Source organism: Ciona intestinalis, unplaced genomic scaffold (genome assembly GCF_000224145.3).
Source record: "Ciona intestinalis unplaced genomic scaffold, KH HT000075.2, whole genome shotgun sequence".
Taxonomy (NCBI): Eukaryota; Metazoa; Chordata; class Ascidiacea; order Phlebobranchia; family Cionidae; genus Ciona; species Ciona intestinalis.
In genome coordinates this window covers 357,381-376,332 of record NW_004190397.2, presented here as the reverse complement: position 1 = coordinate 376,332, position 18,952 = coordinate 357,381, and the positions used below count along the sequence as shown (strand labels likewise).

General features: G+C 35.0%; 2 protein-coding genes across 4 annotated transcripts in view; one reads left to right on the top strand and one right to left on the bottom strand.

Annotated features, from left to right (window-relative positions):
• Positions 1–7,697, bottom strand: part of LOC100176637 (centrosomal protein of 290 kDa-like) — a 10,889-nt gene extending 3,192 nt beyond the window's left edge. The window contains exons 1-14 of the mRNA XM_026838340.1: positions 7,670–7,697; positions 6,621–6,869; positions 6,347–6,451; positions 6,018–6,209; positions 5,352–5,507; positions 4,820–5,002; positions 4,311–4,523; positions 3,847–4,008; positions 3,115–3,283; positions 2,521–2,606; positions 1,810–1,989; positions 1,065–1,195; positions 661–799; positions 178–309 (exon numbers count right to left, since the gene is read on the bottom strand). Of these exons, the coding sequence (XP_026694141.1) occupies positions 178–309; positions 661–799; positions 1,065–1,195; positions 1,810–1,989; positions 2,521–2,606; positions 3,115–3,283; positions 3,847–4,008; positions 4,311–4,523; positions 4,820–5,002; positions 5,352–5,507; positions 6,018–6,209; positions 6,347–6,451; positions 6,621–6,797 (2,025 nt within the window). The 5' untranslated portion in view covers positions 6,798–6,869; positions 7,670–7,697. The remainder of the gene's footprint in view (positions 1–177; positions 310–660; positions 800–1,064; positions 1,196–1,809; positions 1,990–2,520; positions 2,607–3,114; positions 3,284–3,846; positions 4,009–4,310; positions 4,524–4,819; positions 5,003–5,351; positions 5,508–6,017; positions 6,210–6,346; positions 6,452–6,620; positions 6,870–7,669) is intronic.
• A 48-nt stretch (positions 7,698–7,745) lies between these two features.
• Positions 7,746–15,221, top strand: LOC100179720 (zinc finger protein squeeze). Of its 3 annotated transcripts, XM_026838351.1 has the most exons (11): positions 7,746–7,896; positions 8,001–8,162; positions 9,026–9,150; positions 9,650–9,723; positions 10,375–10,522; positions 11,159–11,232; positions 11,865–12,005; positions 12,255–12,359; positions 13,050–13,212; positions 13,468–13,734; positions 14,078–15,221. In XM_026838351.1, exons 3-11 carry the CDS (start codon positions 9,037–9,039, stop codon positions 14,528–14,530), a joined length of 1,539 nt encoding a protein of 512 aa, XP_026694152.1. In that variant the 5' UTR covers positions 7,746–7,896; positions 8,001–8,162; positions 9,026–9,036; the 3' UTR covers positions 14,531–15,221. The 3 variants fall into 3 exon arrangements, with proteins under 3 accessions (XP_026694152.1, XP_026694151.1, XP_026694150.1); XM_026838350.1 differs by having other exon boundaries at positions 7,746–8,162; XM_026838349.1 differs by lacking the exons at positions 7,746–7,896; positions 8,001–8,162 and adding an exon at positions 8,213–8,267.
• The last annotated feature ends 3,731 nt before the right edge of the window (positions 15,222–18,952 follow it).

Here is an 18,952-nt window from a genome sequence, read left to right as displayed (position 1 = left end):
AAGAGATTTGCCTAAAATACGTAAGAAAGAAAAAATAAGGTACTAGAGGATAATGGAAAAAACAGAGTTGCTTGAAAAGCGGGAACAAATTCAACAAATGGGAAAAGAAAAAACGGACAAAAATGTACTAAATATATTTTATAATCTTGAGAAAATTATTATATGCAACACACTTACTCTTAACAATTTATCCAGTGAAGGTATTTTCACATTTTGAGTTTGCGTTTCTTGAGATTTCTTAATAGCTTCTAATATTTCTTTCATAGCTACTCGTAGTTGGCTGTTTTCTGTCACAATTGTACGACATTCCTAGTAAAAAAGTTTTTTTATAAATTGTTTAAAGCAGAGGAAAATATTTTTAATTTTGTGTTTTATTTTTACCCCTTTAGCACATAATATCCAAATATCCTGATCGTTTTTTAAATTAACAGCGGTCTATGAGAGTCGTGAGGATACAGTTTTATAATTCTTTTAATGTTGTTTGTTCAGTACTAAATGGGACTAGAAAAGAGAATGAAAAGGTGTCCCATCTTCCCCCACCCTACTGTATATATAAAAGAAAAATATAAATATTTGCTGAAAATGCATTAATAGAAATATATACAAAAGAAAAATAGAAAAAATTGCTTAAAAATGTAATAAATTACATAAAAAACTTACTTTTTGTAATTTTAAATTTTCGACTTGTGCGTCTCGTAACTTTCGTTCCGATAAATTCGATTCCCGATTTAATTCTTCCATTGTTTGCATCATTTTACCTTCACTTGATGACCGCATTTCTACACTAGTGGGGGTCGGCCTGTTAATGTTAAGTCATTGTGAAATTGCTGAGTCATGGTAATAAGTCGAAAAACTGATCAAGAAAATTTTTAAAATAAAAATTTTTAAATTTGTTGTGGTTGACCCTAAAATGCAGTCATGGAAAAGTTTGTATCTAAAAAATGCTTAGTCGCAATTTAAAATGCAAAGTCGGAACAAAAAGTACACAGTTTTAATTGAAAATGCAAAGTCACAAATGATTCAATGTCACAATTAAAAATACATACTGATAAAATAAAACTAACCATTGTGGGGAAACTCCTTGCATTCTCTTCTTTTTCACATCTTCAATAAAACGATCAATTAAATCTAGATCATCAGATCCTAGACCTTCATTTAATGCTTTCTGAGTGTGGGACTGAGCTTGGGCACGAATCTGCGTAAAAATTGTACAAAATTTGATTCTATATGGGTGGGGTACCTATAACGGTATTTTTTCTATGCAGAAAGATTCTATACAGCAGTCAGGGTTCGAAACTCGATGTAGGTTCAGGGTTCGAAACTCGATGCTGCTACCATTGTGACGATGTGTCTTTGGGCAATATATGTCAAATGTTATGCAAATAATCTTTCCAGGGAAAAATAAAAAAAGTTTCCAGGGAAAAATAATCATCCAGAAAGTTACATACGTGGTAACTCATAAGCTGGCACGAGGTGTATGAAACAGAACACCTGTGTTATAACGACTGTTATTTTCCCGCCACGTGAGAATAAATAAGATTATTCATTCATATTTGTTAGAGGTAGCCCCCTGGTTTTAAAGTAATGGGCTAACCTTGGCCGAATGTAATAAATAAAACCTGCTTTTTCCTCGTATGTGTGGTAACAACAGTCATTATAACACGGATGTTCTGTCTCATACACCTCGTGCCAGCTTACGAGTGACCATTTTACCATGTATGTAGCTTTACAGGTGATTAGTTTTTCAGGAGTTTTTTTTACAATAAAGATGATATACTGAATAATCACATCCGGACTTTGATTTCTTACCTGCCTCTTGAAGTCAATTCTCTCCTCCTCTAATCTTTCAATCTCTTTTAAGAGGACTTGATTTTCTGCACGATATTGCTGCTGGCGGAGGGCTCTGGACTTCCGAAGAGGTAAAATGTCCTGGAGGTCTCTCGGATCGACTCCCAACCGCTCCCTGTACTCCTCATTCTCCTCCAGGAGCTGGGAAGATAAAAAAGATCATCTTTTGAAAAAAATATTAATAGATTTTTTAAAAAAAATCTTAAAAAATTTTAAATATGTTTTTTTAAAACAGTTTTTAAGTGTCTTGCTTACTGGGTGTTGGGGTAATATTCAGGTCAAAACTCTGGACCCACGGTATGCCTCGCTCTAAGACTTAACTCATATAAAAAGAAATAATGAGGCAACTCTGGCTTAAATCCCAGGTACCCTGAAATCACTGTAGAACCTTACCAAAAAAACAACAACAATTTTTTAAGTACACACATGCCACAATATTAGCAGCATTAAGTTTTAAACCTGGTATGCTCTAGCTAGGCAATCTAACTGTTAAGCTAAACGTGGCTGTACACAGTATCCGGCATGTAAACTCGCCTGCGAAGTCGTATGCTAACCCATTACCGAGTTCCGCATGCGGCAGCGAAATCCGGACAAAACAGACAAAACGGACAAATTCCGGATACTGTGTACAGTCTCCTCAATCCATTTTTTAGCCAATAAACAGTTACATACGTCATTTAGTTTTTCCTCCAATTGATTTGCTTGTCTTGTTAAATCCACAATTTCCTGCTCACATAATCTGGTCTGGTTTTTGCACTCTGAAATGTAAACATATTTTAAGAAAAGGTTCATGAAAGTAATTTATGTATTATAAAGTGTAAACTCTCTGTGACTATAACTTATTTATCCTCGCATGGCAGGGCAACATCAGTTGTTATAACACGGGTGTTCTGTTTCATACACCTCATGCCTGCTTACAAGTTACCACGTATGTGAATTTGTGGGTGATTTTTATTTTTGTGTGTATGGCAGATAATTTAGACAACGAATTAACTTAAAACTGCAAATTATTAAATATTTTTTTAGACACTACAAATATATATTCAATCACATATATAGTAGGGTGGGGGATGATGGGACACCTTTTTATTCTATTTTCTCGTTACATTTGGCAGTAAACAAAGAACATTCAAAGAATTATAAAACCTTATCCTCACGGCTCCAATAGACTGTTGTTAATTGTTTAAAACATGATCAGGATATTTAGATATTATGCGCTAAAGGTGTCCCGTATTCCCCCGCCCTACTATATAAAGTTTGCAATACCTTTGATTTCATTAACTGCCTCTGTAAGGCCATATTGCCCGGATTCGAGTAACGCAATACGTTTTAATGCTTCTGTTAGTTTGTAGTCGTTTTCTTGTGCCTCAGATTCTGCTGTAGCGCGATGTTTTTCAGCAGCTCGCGTGGATTCTTCTAGTTTTGCTACATCAGCCTGTATTAAAAATGGGTTTTATGATGGCAACACTGGGGAATTTTATTGTGGCAACACTGTGAAATTTTGTGGGGACAATACTGTAAAATTATAAAATGGCAGCACTGGAATTTTGTAAGAGCAACACTGTGAAAATTTGAGATGGCAACACTGCAAAATCTATGATATAATTGCAACTTGCACCTGACAGGTTTTATGTGGGCAACACTGTAAAATTTTGTGTGACCAACACTTGTGAGGGCAACAATGTGAAATTTTGTAATAGCAACACTGCAAAATTTATGTCATGGTGGCAACACTGTAAGTTTAAAACATTGCAACACTGTAAGTTTAAAACATGGCAACACTTCAACATAGTGGCTAAGTGTCCTTAGGCAACATACTTAATGTCAATTGCTTCAAACCAGCCATGCATAAAAAAGATCCTAAAACACCCCCACAAAATAACATACATGATAACTCGTAAGCTGGCACGAGGTGCATGAAACAGAACACCTGTGTTATAACGATTGTCGTTTTCGGCCACGCGAGGATAAAGGAAGTTACATTCATCACATAATTACCTGCAAGTTACGAATCTGAGACTTATATGCCAGTGTTTCACGATTGGTTCCTTTATTTTTCTGCAAATCTTGAACAATCGCTGTTTGCTCTTCCAAGTCACCAACAGCTTGATTTAATGCAGATTCAATTTCTTTCAGTTGCTTTTGTTTTTCTTCAAGTTTCTAAAAAAAATTTTTTTTAGGGCTTGAAATATAAATTTATAAAGTTTTTATTTTATAGCCGTCACTTTTAGGGAGACAAAATTGTTTAAGGCAGCTTTTTGTGTGGAAATTCAAAAAAATTTACGCCGAAAGCTACATACTGTTAACTTGTAAGTGGGCATGAGGTGTATGAAACAGAACACCCGTGTTATAACGACTGTCTTTGCCTTGCCACGCGAGGATAAATAAATTACATTCATTCTTACTGTCTTAGATATTAAATTTTACACCAGGCAATTTTTTTGTCAAAAAAAAAATCCTACTTTTGTCAGTTGTTCCACTTTTATCCGATCTTGGTCCAAATTTGCGGATGTAATTTTGTTCTGGAGGACTCCAATGACCCTCTCCTGCTCTTCAATCTTCTGCCTCCTCTCCTCCAAGATTCTGCTCCACTCCTCAACCTTTTTGTTCACAGATTCAGCAATCAAGTCCTCCTCTTCAGTCTTGGAGCGAATTTGCTCTCGAAGATCCGAAATCTGAAAGAAAAAGATAAAAAAAAAGATGATCATATTTTCATTTTTTTTGTAAAGTCAACCTGAATTAAATTTTTAAAAATATTTGATTTTTAACATTGAAGTGCATATATATAGATATATATATCTGAAGCAGCTAACTTTTTACCCTGACAAGAAAATGGCCTTAAAATGCGCGTAAAAGGTGTATTAACCAAACTTCAGAAGTTGCTTTGCCACATAATAATAAATAAATTAGATTTCCGAAAAAAATTGACTTGCATCTTTAACTGCGTGAAATTACAAAAAAAATTATTTACCTGCATTTTCAATTGCGCATTTTGTCGGTGCAGATCGTCCGTAAAACGATCAGAACTCCCGATTATCTTCCTCATCTTCTCATATTCATCCACCATCCTCTCCATGTCCTCCTGAGCATTCTCCATCTCCATCTTTAGATTCCGATTCCCGGAGCTTAGATCCCTGTTTAGCTCCTCTAGTGTCTGAAATGTAAAATTTAATAAATAAAAAAAAATTTTTGCGAGATAGTATTACTTCGATTAGGTAATTTTATGGGATTTTTATAAAAGCTTTTCATTTTTGGTTTAATTCAATGATTTTGTTGTGTTTTACAATTTTTATATGGACAAATTACAAATGTTTTTAGTTGTTTGGATTAAAATAAGTATTATATAAGTTAAATTTCTATTATATTTACTATAAGTTCAATTTTAAGATATATTATATATATATACATATATAAATTTAATGTGTATACCACTAAATATACTGGGCTAGCTGAATATAGATACATATATACATATATACATTCATATATATACATATACGCACCGTAATTTGAGTTAGCAGTTCAGATATTTGCTTGTTTTTCTGTGTAAGTTTTTCTCTAGTTTCTGCATCAGTTTGTCCATGTGTAGAAAGTTTTTGTTGTTGCTGGTTTTCCATTATTTCCCTGTATTCTCGCAAATTGTAACGCAGTTCTTGATTCTGGGGGGGGGAATTTGTTTAAAAAAAGGAATAATGTTAGTCAAAAGTGCGCAAATTTTACTGTATTAGCGCAAATTGTAGCGCACTTCTTAATTCTGGGGGAAAAATGGTAAAAGGTGGAAACCGGTTACAAAAATGGTCAAAAGTTGGACAAAAGTGTGAAAATATTGGCCACAAATGGTAAAGTCATACAAAGTCAATAAATTGGGTAAAAATAATAAAAACTGACAAAAAAAGTTATAACATAGGCTGAAACTTGTTAAAAAAGGGGCAAATACTCAAAAACTTTAGAAAGGTCATAAAAAATGTAAAGTAATAGACAACACATCTCAACAATATCCCAAAACAAAAATGCATTAGGTCTTAAATATTATGTGCTAAAGGTGTCCCATCTTCTCCTACCCTACTATTTGGGACTTTGGGTATAGGATTTTATTAATTACTTTTTCACAGTGAAAATTGTATATAGACCACATTATATATTCTTGTAGAATTCACCCAAAAAGTTACCTCTGATTTTAATTCTTTTAATTGTTTTTTCCCAGCTTCCATATCACGTTCATACGTGTCTCGTTCTTGTGTCATATCCTGTAGCTCACGTTTCACATCGATCAGTTGTTCTCTGTACATTTCTACACTTTCTATCAGTTTTCGGTGCTCTACTCGACTGAAATCAGTGTCTCCAGTTGTACCAGCAAATTTCTGCAAAAAAATATAAAAGTTTTGACATAAAACAATAATAGTTCTGCAAAAAAAATAGTTGCAAAAAGAAAAAATACATGTCTGTTGCGAAAAAACAAAAATGTTTTTTAAATAAATAATTTGATATGTGTTTTCACCTTCTCTTGTTGCAACTCTCGATTCAAATCTTCAATTTCTTCGTCTTTTTCGTCGATCAGATCTGTTTGCTCCTTGAGGATTTCTTGCATTGCTTTTTCTCTATACTGAAGAATAATAATAATAACTTTATTAGACTGTTCGAATGTGGTAGCGAAGATTTAGAAACATTTTAAACGAATAGACAGATTAAAAACCCCCCAAAAAATAATCACCCACGTTCGGGGGATTTTTCTCCTCTGAAACAAAACTAAAAAAAAACGTTTAAATATTTACGTCTAAAATTCTCAAGGCGGATTTAAAAAGAAGCTGCAACTTCGGAGAATCAGAAGAGAAGTCTCCTGCCTCCGCATCATGAAGAAGATCAGCGACTTTCTCCATCACTTCATCATCTTCAACATCTTTTGACTCCGCTACGGACGAGATCGCATCCCAATCGATGTTGGGAGCCATCTTGTTTTTTTATTTGTCAGTGAAAATCGTTTTTCTTCAACATTTTAATCTGTACTTATATAGTGTTTTTTTCTGTAAATGGATAAATGTAATTTATGTAAGTAAATTTTGGCACTAGTGAAGAATCCTCCGGTACATAGCAGAATGGGCTGGTGGAAAATGTTAGAGGTTTGGGGGTTGATGGTTAGTAGTTAGGGGTTGATGGTTATAGGGGTTAGTTGTTAGGAGTTAAAAAATAAGGTGGGGTATATTCTTCACTAACACCCATTATATAATAAGTAGTTTTGCATACGCTATGTTTAAATTGTAATACGTAACATTCAAGAATTTTTAAAACGTTGTTACGTGCATTTAATTGCTGTGTTAACTCACATCTGACTTTTCCCACGCATTTTAATATTATTAATAATAAAACCTTAAAACTAATGCATTAAGCAAGATACTTTTTAGACTTTTTTCTCTGTATGTTAAATTTTAGCGAATGTTCGACGCAGCAAACTGTATCCAAAACAAACTGATTTTTTTTCGGAAAGAATTTTTGTATTTTGCGGCGTCAATAACGACCGCTACATGGCAGTGTTGCGAAGTATTTTTTAAACTGTTTATATTTTTTGATGCGCTGTTTTATTCAAATAAAATTAATATTTTTGAGGTTTTATTGTTTTAAATAAGGTGTATGTTAAGATTATTGCATGTCAATAAGTAATATATTGAATGAAAAAGCAACATTGAGTCTACGGGGAAATTTCGTTATAAATTTGTCTAAAAATACAAACAAAACGATCTCAAACAGTTATATTTTACTTTTACCATTATATACCAAAGTTAAAGTGGTTTTATGTTTGTTTTACCGCTAAATTGAAAGGAAGTACTTTATTCAAATAGTTTGCCTTTTTCTCTCGTATGCCAATTCAGAGACCGCAGGCAGTCACATGGTTTTGTCTCAGCCAATCAGATCGATTTGTGTAAAATAATCTTTTAGCAGCTCAGGAAGCGAGTATACAGAACCTCGCAATAGAATTCAATAAACTTGCGTATTTAATGGGCAAATAAACAGTGTTTAAACAAACAAATAACTAAAAATTCGCAACGTTGCTCGGTAAGTGCTTGGACCTAACTAGAGTGCGGTTTACAGAATCGTTACAAGTTATACAGCCGCTAGAAAAAGCGCTGGAATCGTGACGTCAGGTCCTTTTTCTTTAGTCTAGACTTGACGCAGATCGGTTGGCGGACATTTTTTCTACCGGCAGTTGATGATCTGTTTGGAAAAAAGGGCGTTTTGTTTTTTTCATATTCTCCAGTTTGTAGAGACTAAAAGAAGAAGGAAAACGTTCGAATTGTGATCCAGGAGCTTTTTACTCGGAGGTAATTGTTTATAAACTTGCTTTTCTAATCTTTTGCATCCAGATATTAAATTAATAAGCCGCAGAATGCATAGCGCCACGTTACAACACCAATACCAACGTCTAGGTTACTGGGTATTTTAAAACACACTTTAAATGTCTATGAATTTAAATATTCTAATAGCTTTACCTTGTTTTACACTTAATTACTTTATAATAAACACAGTGTGTATGTTTTATGGGTATAGAATTTTATTAGTTACTTTTTTCACACTTTAAATGGGCTATGGAATACATTATGTATTTTTTTAGATTGTATTACAGTCTATGGTGCATCACACCCATTATTTTTTTCTTAGCTACAAAACTATTATATGTGTGTATTTATTTGCTCTTTCTGCCAGAGTTTAAATGTAAACCGATTCAGAATTAAACCAATTTCTTAAAAAAATGGTAGGGCGTATCTCTTTGTTTTTTTTTAATGAAAATCAATTTTATTTTCAACTCTTTTTGTTTAACTCTTTAAAAAGGATGTCTCTTTGTTTTTCTTGTTTGGGATTTATTTATCTCAAGTTTTCGTTAACTAGTCATTAAATACAAAAAATTACAGTTTCTCCCCTTTTTCCACAAAAAAAGTCCTGTTCAAAATGAAAAAAATGCACTTGTACCAACATCACTTTCTAACAATATACCCCTATTTATTTTGTTTGGGGTATATGTATATATCTTAATTTTACGTAATCTTGTCATTAAACCCCCTAAAAAATAGTTTCTTTCCATTTTTTTCCCTAAAAGTCGGCCAACAAAATTGCAGTTAGTATTTCTTTAAAAAAATTGCATTTGTATCAATCTGGTTTTATGACAACCCTATTTTATTTAACGCAGCACCAACACAAATGGATTCGTCTGATAATTTCTTCTGGAATGCCGAAGTGGCGAATGGCAACGACAATGGTATTCTCCACAGCTCAATTGATGGCTTTATACAGCAACAGCAGATTATTATACAGGTTTTTAACTTTATATTAGCTTTTTATATTTGTTCATTCATGTTTTAAAATAAAATTGTTTCTATTAAAGGTTTAACTTAATAATAATTAAACATAAATGGCTTGTTTGTCTGCTAGGTGTAGCGACCACGCTTTTTTATTCCAACTAAAAATGTGAATATTTTTAACTGTAAGCGTGTTTTAACAACTGTTGTTTTGTCGCTATATCCTGTCTTTTCGTTTAAAATATTTCTAAATCTTCGCTACCATAATCGTAGCGGCAAATAAATGTAATATTATTATATCATTAAAATAAAATAGGATAGAGATGGCCCAATACCTACGTCGCCTTTTTGTTTTAAACGTGCCTTTAATAAATCTATATTTACCTAAAATGTATTGGCCAAATTGCTAAATGTAGTAAAAAATCCTAAACATAAAACATAAGTGACTATTTCAATATCGAACTATTGCAAGATATATATATATATGTATATGGTTAAGTATTATATTCACACAGGACCAAGACTCTCCACCCCCAAAGTCATCTCCATTAATTTCAACTGAAACTACATCCCAGTCCATTACATTCAGGTATAATGCCTTATTTTTATTGTACCCAAAAATAGACCTTCAAGGGAAGTGGCAGGCCTCAAAATCTGATTAGGTCCATTCAGTAGCACCCTGGGTGTTGGGGTAATGGCCCAATCCTGGCCCAATTCTCAAGTCCCATGGCTTGCCACACTCTGGGACCTTACCCACATAGTAAAAAATACTACCCATTATAATGATAAGGTTTATGCGGTACCAAACAGGGTTTCAGGGTGATTGGTCAATCCTGGCTTGCCACACTATAGGAGTATAGGACCTCACACACATAGTATAGAACAAAGTACTTCCTATTTATGAATGAATGTAACTTGCTTTATCCTCGTGTGGCTGGAAAACGACAGTCGTTATTACACAGGTGTTCTGTTTCATACACCGCATGCCAGCTCACGAGTTACCATGTATGTTACTTTGTGGGTGGTTATTTTTATTTTGTTTTTATGTTTTGCTGATAATTTTGAAGAGCCATTAGTGACCACTGGGTTGGAAAGTCATTGTGGTGTTTTATATGGGTGAGGTCATACAGCGAGGCATACTAGGATTTAGGCCTAAGTTGACGAGTTACCATATATGTTACTTGTGGGTAATTTTTTTTATTATTTATAGCACTTAAATACTAAATCCTCCTCATTACAGCCAGCAGAGCCATGTTACAATGGCAGAAGAAGAAAAACCAAAAGAGACGACAGTTACAGTGGCTGCAGACGGGATACTCCCGATGGGAATTGTGAACCCAGATGCAATTGAGCCCAAACCCCGTTCCTATACTTGTAGGATCTGCCAGGTAACCATATTTGATTTTGGTTTCTATTTGCTGTCTCAGATTATATAGTAGGGAGGGGGAAGATGGGACACATTTAGCGCAGAATATCTAAATATTCTGATTGTGTTTTATACAATTAACAACGGTCTATCGGAGTCGTGAGAATACGGAATTATATTTAGTTGAATTTTCTTTGTTTACTACCAAATGTGACCAGTAAATAGAATGATAAAGTGTCCTATCTCCCCCCACCCTACTATATATATATATATATAGCGTTTTCTGTGTAATTTCTTTCTACACAATTTTTCCTTAATGCCTATTTTACTTACAAATTTTATATTTTTCCAAATTGGCATCATCAGTCTTTTATTTAAATAAAAAAAACAATGCCATTTAGACGAAATATATATTTTATTAAACAATTGGTTAGACTTGATCTTTGTTTGTTATGTTTTCGTAGCAACAGACCCCAAAGGTATAGGTGCCAAACTTTTTAAAATGCAAAGGAGGCTATAAAACAAATCTTAATTTATTGGTTATAATGTTTACTGAATAATGCAGTGTAGAAAATTTTAGGGTAGGCCTGCCTACCCTGCCACCCCAGGTTTGGCGCCTATTTATTCAGTCATTTATATTTACCTACATTTGTTACAGATTACTTTTCCAAACAAAAGTGAGGTCACGGTTCATTCTCGTTTACATACTGACCACCAAGGAAAACCATACAGGTAAAATTTGATTGGAATTTTAACTATTTAAAGTGTTTTATTATTTTAAACAATTAATATTGTTCTATGAGAGTCGTTAGGATGCGGTTTCATAATTTTTTAAGTGTTCTTTGTTTACTGCCAAATGGAACGAGAAAATACAATGAAAAGATATAATAAGAAAAGGTGTCTTACCTTCCCCACCCTACTATATAATTTAAACAATTAACAGCGGTCTATGGGAGTTGTGAGGATATAGTTTCATAATTCTTTGAATAATCTTTGTTTACTACCAAATGGGACGAGAAAATGTAATGAAAAAATATGATACGAAAAGAAAAGGTGTCTTATCTTCCTCCACCCTACTATATAATTTAAACAATTAACAGCGGTCTATTGGAGTTGTGAGGATATAGTTTCATAATTCTTTGAATAATCTTTGTTTACTACCAAATGGGACGAGAAAATACAATGAAAATATATGATACGAAAAGAAAAGGTGTCCTATCTTCCCCCCCCCCCAATGCTATATTATTTTACCCTGTTTCCCAAATTGTGTTGATATGTCATCCCAGACAATAATGTTACGCCAATGGCGTATTTACCCTACAGTATAGAATAAGCATGCATAATAATGTACCATTTATTTCCAGATGTAACTTTTGTGGAAAAGGTTTTTCGACCAACTTTTACCTGAAGCAACATGAAAGAATACACAGCGGACAGAAGCCATACAAATGCCCTATGTGTGATAACTCATTCAAACAACTGTCTCATGTGCAACAGCACGTCAGGTAATACTTTAACTCTCTATCTCATGTTTCTTACTTAATTTTACTGCCCAAAAGTTTAAGCCATAATTCGACAACTTTGAGAGATTTTTTTGTTCACATAAAATATTCCCTATCACATATTTGGATTTGCCCGGCAAAAATTTATGTGTTAGTTTTAATTTTAAATCGAATCATTTTTAAAAATTTTGTTCATATAGAGTATATATGTTTTCTCATTTTTTATCCCGTTATTCTTATTTTTCTACACAGAACGCATACTGGTGTTCGCCCATACAAATGCCACTGGCCAGGCTGTGGAAAAGCTTTCTTGCAACAATCTCACTTGAAAAGCCATGAAGCACGTCATGAACCTAAGTAAGTAAAACCTCATTGAATAATGCGGCGAATGTAATATAGTACTGTGGGGGAAGATGGGACACCTTTAGTACATTATATCTAAATAATTAACATTGGTATGTGGGAGTTGTGAGGATACAGTTTTATAAATCTTTGAATGTTCTTTGTTTACTACCAAATGGGATGGGAAAATAGAATGAAAAGTGTCCCATCTTCCCTCACCCTACTCTTTCGTATCCCATCTTCCCATGACCCTCACCCTAATATATTTCGTTTCTGCTAGTTTGTATAGAAACTAACAACATGGTAAAACCCATTTAAGGTGTAAACTTAGGGTTCTCAATCATAATGTTATCCCGTTTTCAAAAAAGAGTAGAACTGAGTTGCTAAATTAAATGATATCACTATTGTCAGTTAAAAATATGTTTGAACAATTTATGTTGCTGCTACCATTGTGGGTGTGCATGTCCTTTGGCAAGATATTTAACTTTAATTGCTCCAACCCAATGGTCACTAATGGGTTGTATAAATTGTCAACCATACATAAAAAACAATCACCCATAAATTTTAAACAAGGTAACTCGTAAACTTGCACGAAATGTATGAAACAGAACATCCGTGTTATAACCACTGTCAATTTCTCTCTAAGGAGAATAAAGCAAGTTACATACATTATAGTTATAAACATGTTAAATATTTTTTTTATAGGCCAACAACAGGAGCTAGACCATTCAAATGTCACTGGCCGGATTGTGGTAAATCATTTGCCCAACTAACTAATCTCAAGTCCCACGTGGCAAGACATACACCTGGCAAATCTAAAGGCAAGAAGGGAAATGCGAAAAAGGCAGCTTCTGGTAACTCTGAGGATGTAAGTAATTTTTTAATAACACTTACGGTCCTACTATTTTTTTTTATTGTCTAAATAGTGCCTTTGGTTAAATACTAGGTAATGTAGAAAAGGAATTGACAGAGAATTATTTTATCTGGAAATCTGTAAAACTGTATCCTGAAGACTCCCATAGACCATTGTTAATTTTTAAAACACGATCAGAATATATAGATATTATGCGCTAAAGGTATCCCATCTTCCCCCACCCTACTATTTAACTTAAAAACTCCACAGAATGTAATAAACCAAGCTGCAGCTGCCGCCAATATAGTACCAGGAATGGGCATAACTGTAAACGAAGAAGCTGAGATCCGTCCTTTTCTCTGTCCGGGCTGTTCAAAGTTGTACGTGCGAGAAGCCACCTTCAAAAAGCATCTTGAAGAATGCAAAACTAAACTCCAGCTCTCAATATCTGCCACCGCATCCGCTCTTGGGATTGCTCCTCCCCCCATGCCATCCTCCAGCGGAGGAATGCAGGATTTTGATCAGAATCTTCTGCAAGTAAGATCTTCTTCATCACTTTTTTTTAGATTTTTTTCGGAACAAATTTTTAAGCAGAATTTTGCATTTGGGTATATTTAATTTCCGGAAGAAAATATTTGTCATTAGCACGATGTGTATGAAATAAAACACCAAAAAAGCTTAATAGCAATTGCAGAAGTCTGTTTTGGGTTGTCTAAGTTTTTGGCCATTAAAAAAAAACACAAAATAATCACCCACAAAGTAACATACATGGTAACTCATAAACTAGCACAAGGTGTATAAAACAGAACACCCATGTTGTAACGACTGTCGTTTTTCGACCACAAACTAAGTTACATTCATTTATTCAATCTTTATATAGGTTAACATAGTCGGTAACCAAAACCAACAACCAGCAAAAAGAGCTCGCATATCGCACGACGAGCAGCAAATGGGGATACAGGGCCAAACCATGACTGACGGGGACACCATTCAAGTAAAACAGGAGACCGTCATCTCCGAAAACGAGAATACAGTCTTCGTCACACGCGAAGATGGAGAATACAAACTTCCGGATGTCCTCTACTCCACAAATCAGGGCGATCAAATCAGCATTGAAGATGTGACGTTCCATCAAACCTCCTCTTCTGAGCATCCAACATCCAGCTCCCAGATCATTACAGCTGATTCCTCTGCTCCAGGGATCATACTCTCCCAGCCGACGAGTACATCCGCTTCAGGAAAAGATCCAGGCACATCCACAATTAATCAAGCCGCTTTAAGATGGCAGTGGGACAGTGGAAACACATCAATTCCTAGGCTTAATTTCCCATAAAAAGTCTAGTTTTGAGATATAGGCTAAGGTGCTAACAATAATGTTTAATGGTATATTTTTATACCAAGCGAGAATCATATTCTAATTTTTTAACGCCTTTTTTTTAAAAAAAATAGATCTATTATGTATGTAGCCCGTTGTATTTGAAGTTAGCACAGTAAAAAGTTACTGGATTTGTTTTCAACTATCATGCACTAAAGTTGCAGTTTTGTATTTCAAAAATTGTGCCATTTGCTGTAAATAACGACAGTTTTAGATTTTTCTTCTGTCTAATTGAGTGCTAAATGTTCACTGCCTAAAATATCTGTATTGGCAGTACTGTCTGCTTATCCATACTAAAAAAAAGGTACAGTTATATGTATCCTAAAAGGTTTTACAAATTTGCTTAACAGTCTTATAACCCCTTTTCCAAACGGTGCAATTTAACTATTATATCCATAAAAAAATATTTATGGCAACGTAAAACTTAAATTCATAAAAAAATACTTTTGGCAACTTGAAACTTTTGCACGTAAATTACCATAAAAATGTAAAATTGGACTAAAACAGCATAAAAATATCAAAAGGACTATTTTTACACTTGAACCTTTGTACAAAATGTTATGTAGATAACTCCAGGGCACTGCCCGCTTATTTTTACTAACCCTTGCTACTAGGTCGAATTTTCGACTATTAAAATCTGTTTGTTGAATTCTGGCGTTTATTTTTTACTGTGGTACAAGAAAACTTTTTGGGGGGCCTGTTTTATAGTGTCTGACCTAAAATCACAGGTGCCTTTTTATAGTTTCTGGACTAGATTTTAAGGTACCTGGTTTGTAGTGTCTGGACTAAAATTTTAAGCTGCATAGGGTAAAAATTCTGGATTAAGTTTTTGATTGCAGAATTCATAGTGTCTGGACTAAAAACGTTAGTTGCATTTTTATAGCGTCTTGGCATAAATCATTCACTGTCTGTTCTAAGCAGAATTTTGGTATATATTACGGTACCTGTACACAGCCGATTTTGTGGTACTGAAAAACCTATTACATATACGCAAGCTCCCATGCCGGCCCTAGTCGTAATACTTAAGATAAATAATACAGTGTTGGTATGTAGCCAAAACGCCGCTGTGGAATCTCTATTAACTGAAAGTTTATTGAGTGGTCGTCCAGTATTTTCGGGTGTGGGCTAAGCGGTCGTGCCTAGGTACACGGCCTACTACAGATGTCGCTGGTAAATGAATGTAACTTGCTTTATTCTCGCGTGGCCGGAAAACGACAATCTTTATATCACAGGTGTTCTATTTCATACACCTCGTGCCAGCTTACGAGTTACCACGTATGTAACTTTTTGGGTTATCTGTTTCATATACACCTTGTGGGCTCTGCTCGACTTTGGGATAAAGGTTTTGGGGCTTGGCGGTGCTACTTTTGTTGACAAAACGTATGTTTCTTGGGCAAGAAACTTTAGGGCGATTTCTCCAACCCAGTAGTCCTTATCAGTGCTAACTCGTAAGCTTGAACGAAGTGTCTGAAACAGAGCACCTGTGTTATAATGACTGTCATTTTCTGGCCAAGCTAGGAGAAAGCAAGTTACATAACAGTTTATTACATATTTTTGTATATGGTGTAAATCGAAACGCTTTAGCAGTTTAACTAACTGTAAACTGGACAATCTTCCGTGAAAATTTTAGTCATTTACTTTCATGTATACGTCATATGTTGTGACGTCACAATGCTATTTGTGACAATTCCAATGGTCTCCAAGACTGGCAAAGGGCAACAGTTCATCTTATTTTACAAGTTTCACATTTAAAATGGCTGCAGCTGCAAAAGGGGGTTTAAAATGCCTACAAGTCTGCGGATATTGCTGTCAATTAGTCGCATGCAGCGTCGGGGGCTTGAAGTCGGTATGGGGGACCTTCACAAAGGTGTTTACCTGCGGACAAGGCTGGAGAGGGCTAATACGCAATTCAGGAACCATGTGCATTTCAGAAGAAGACCCGGACTACAAGGATTTTGAACTGCCCGTCGTCGAAGAGCGACAGTACACTGATATACCTGGATTCATTGCTTTTCTGGCTACTCTGATTGGTATGTGTGTTGCGATGCATATGGGACTGGCGTATGGCAAGCCTACAGTTTTTACGAACGGTGTCGATTCGTGGGGAAATATATGTGGACAGACAAACATAGCATATTCGGGCGTTTCTATTTCTGGGAAGGATATGACCAATTTTCCGAGAGTACTGATTGCAGATTTCTTGTCAAATTCCGACGCGCTTTCGAGCGACCCTTCTAAGAAGAAAAGTTTGTGTGTCCGCCTATGCCCATTGGTAACTGCGTCATTCCAATGCAGAAACTATCTTTCTAACAACACAAATTATCCTGTTAGCGTAACTTCACAGCTTTGCAATGGCGCAACGAGCGCCGAACTGGCATTTGACGAAAAGAACAGAAGATGCGTCCCCTCTCATGTAGTAAAGGGCTTATCCATACAAAAACAGAATGCCCTAATGAATCTGTACAGCCAGAATTGGTTACATAATGTGGTACACGATTGCCACGTGTGCGCCGCCGAGCTAACTTGGATTACGCTTATAGCGCTTGCTTTTACGATGGTTTTTCTTCTAGTAATGCATGGAGCAGCGGCAGCGCTATGTTACTATAGCTTTACCACATTTTTCGTCATGGGTATAGCAGCGACGTCGTACATGTGGTATCTATACACTCTTATCAATGCAGTTGATACCGGAATTTCAGTGTATTCGGCTAGTGGTATGTCTGTTTATGTCGAAAACTCTGATGGGTCTGCGGCAGGACAGTCCTTTGAAGCTAGTATGCTGCAAGCTGCTTTACAGTTCGTACCGAGAGCTTTTGTGCACTCACCGCGTTCTGCTGCTACTGCGACTGTACCACAAGCAGGCTATTCTATTGTATTTCGGGACGCTGCTATAGTTAGTACATCGATAGTCGTCGGTTTTGGCATTGTGTGCTTTTTAGTCGGCCGGAGGAGCATGGACGCATGCGCTGTTCTATTTGAATACGCAACTGAAAGTATAATGGAAATTAAATGGGTGTATCTACTACCTATTTACACAATGTGTTCTTTAGCTTTTGGGTTCGGCCTATGGCTCCACACTATAAAGCACATTACAGCGATTTTCAAAGCCGATTTAGCGATAGGGGAAGACAGTAGCTCAGGTTTAGCAAGCGCCACTTACGTGCCCGATACAACTTATAGCACATGGGTTTTAGTATTCGAATTTATTGCGATTATTTGGATTCTGAACTTTATCATGGCGTGCCAGCACCTGATTGCTTCTCTAGTAGTGGGAACTTGGTATTTTTCAGTGGAAAAAGCGGAAATGTACCGTCCTATGCGCGTAGCCAGTTCACGTCTAATCAGAAGACATTTGGGATCTGCAGCCACGGGATCTTTCTTCTCCGGATATTTTGGAATATTTAGAGCTCCGTTAAGGTGTGTAAAATAATAATAACTTTTATTTGTATGTTCGGTTACAGTAGCGAAGATTAGAAAGAAATATAAGTGGCAAAAATAGAATATAGCATAAAACGACAGTGGTTAAAATGTGAAAAGATATGGGGTTTTACCTCAAGGGGTTTTCCCTTTTTCAAAAAGGTTTAGAATTCGTTTATTAGACAGTGTTTAGGATTTTTTATTATATTTTAATTTTGTATGCAAAATATTTTTAACTACACTACTGTCTGGTATATATATACATCAAAAGTTTACAGGAATTGTACAATTTTTGGGACCCATTTTACTAACGTTTTTTGTTGTGCATAAATTTACTTAAAAATAAGTAATTAATTATACTATATACATACATATATAGCATATATAGCCTGAAAACTGCTTTACAAAGGAAATCTAAAATACTGCCTTGTAAAACAGAAGATTACCAAATAAAAATATTTATTACAATACAAACGTTTTCATTATAATTTTGACATTATAAAAAGATATTATACCTATATTATAAATGAAAATCAAAAAAGTATTATTTATATAATTTATTTATTATAATACAAATTTTAAGCAAATTTATTTTTTTTTTCAGTTTTTTACAATCGCGTGTTGTGACGTCACTGGAACACGCACGTAACTTAGAAAGGGAGTATATGAAGAAGAATTCAACATATCATGAAGACCATGTATATGATGAACCAATGGAAGATGCAAGTGTTCTAAGTTATTAATATTTTGTGCTGTGTGAAGAATCTATCCTAGCTTTTAAATTCAAAAGTTTAATTTATAGAAAACAATCACCCACAAAGTTACATTCCTAGTAACTTAACTTGTAAGCTGGCACGGGTGTATGAAACAGAACACCCGTGGTATAATGACTATTGTTTTCCCACCACAGAAGAACAAATAACTTAAAAGGTGTATAAAATAGAACACCTATCTAATAACCGG

Coding starts and splice junctions, on each gene's coding strand:
- LOC100179720 (XM_026838349.1), top strand. CDS start 8,228: ATGCATAGCGCCACGTTACAACACCAATACCAACGTCTAG. Junction 9,151..9,649: donor AACAGCAGATTATTATACAG/GTTTTTAACTTT, acceptor ATATTCACACAG/GACCAAGACTCTCCACCCCC. Junction 13,213..13,467: donor CTTCTGGTAACTCTGAGGAT/GTAAGTAATTTT, acceptor AAAACTCCACAG/AATGTAATAAACCAAGCTGC.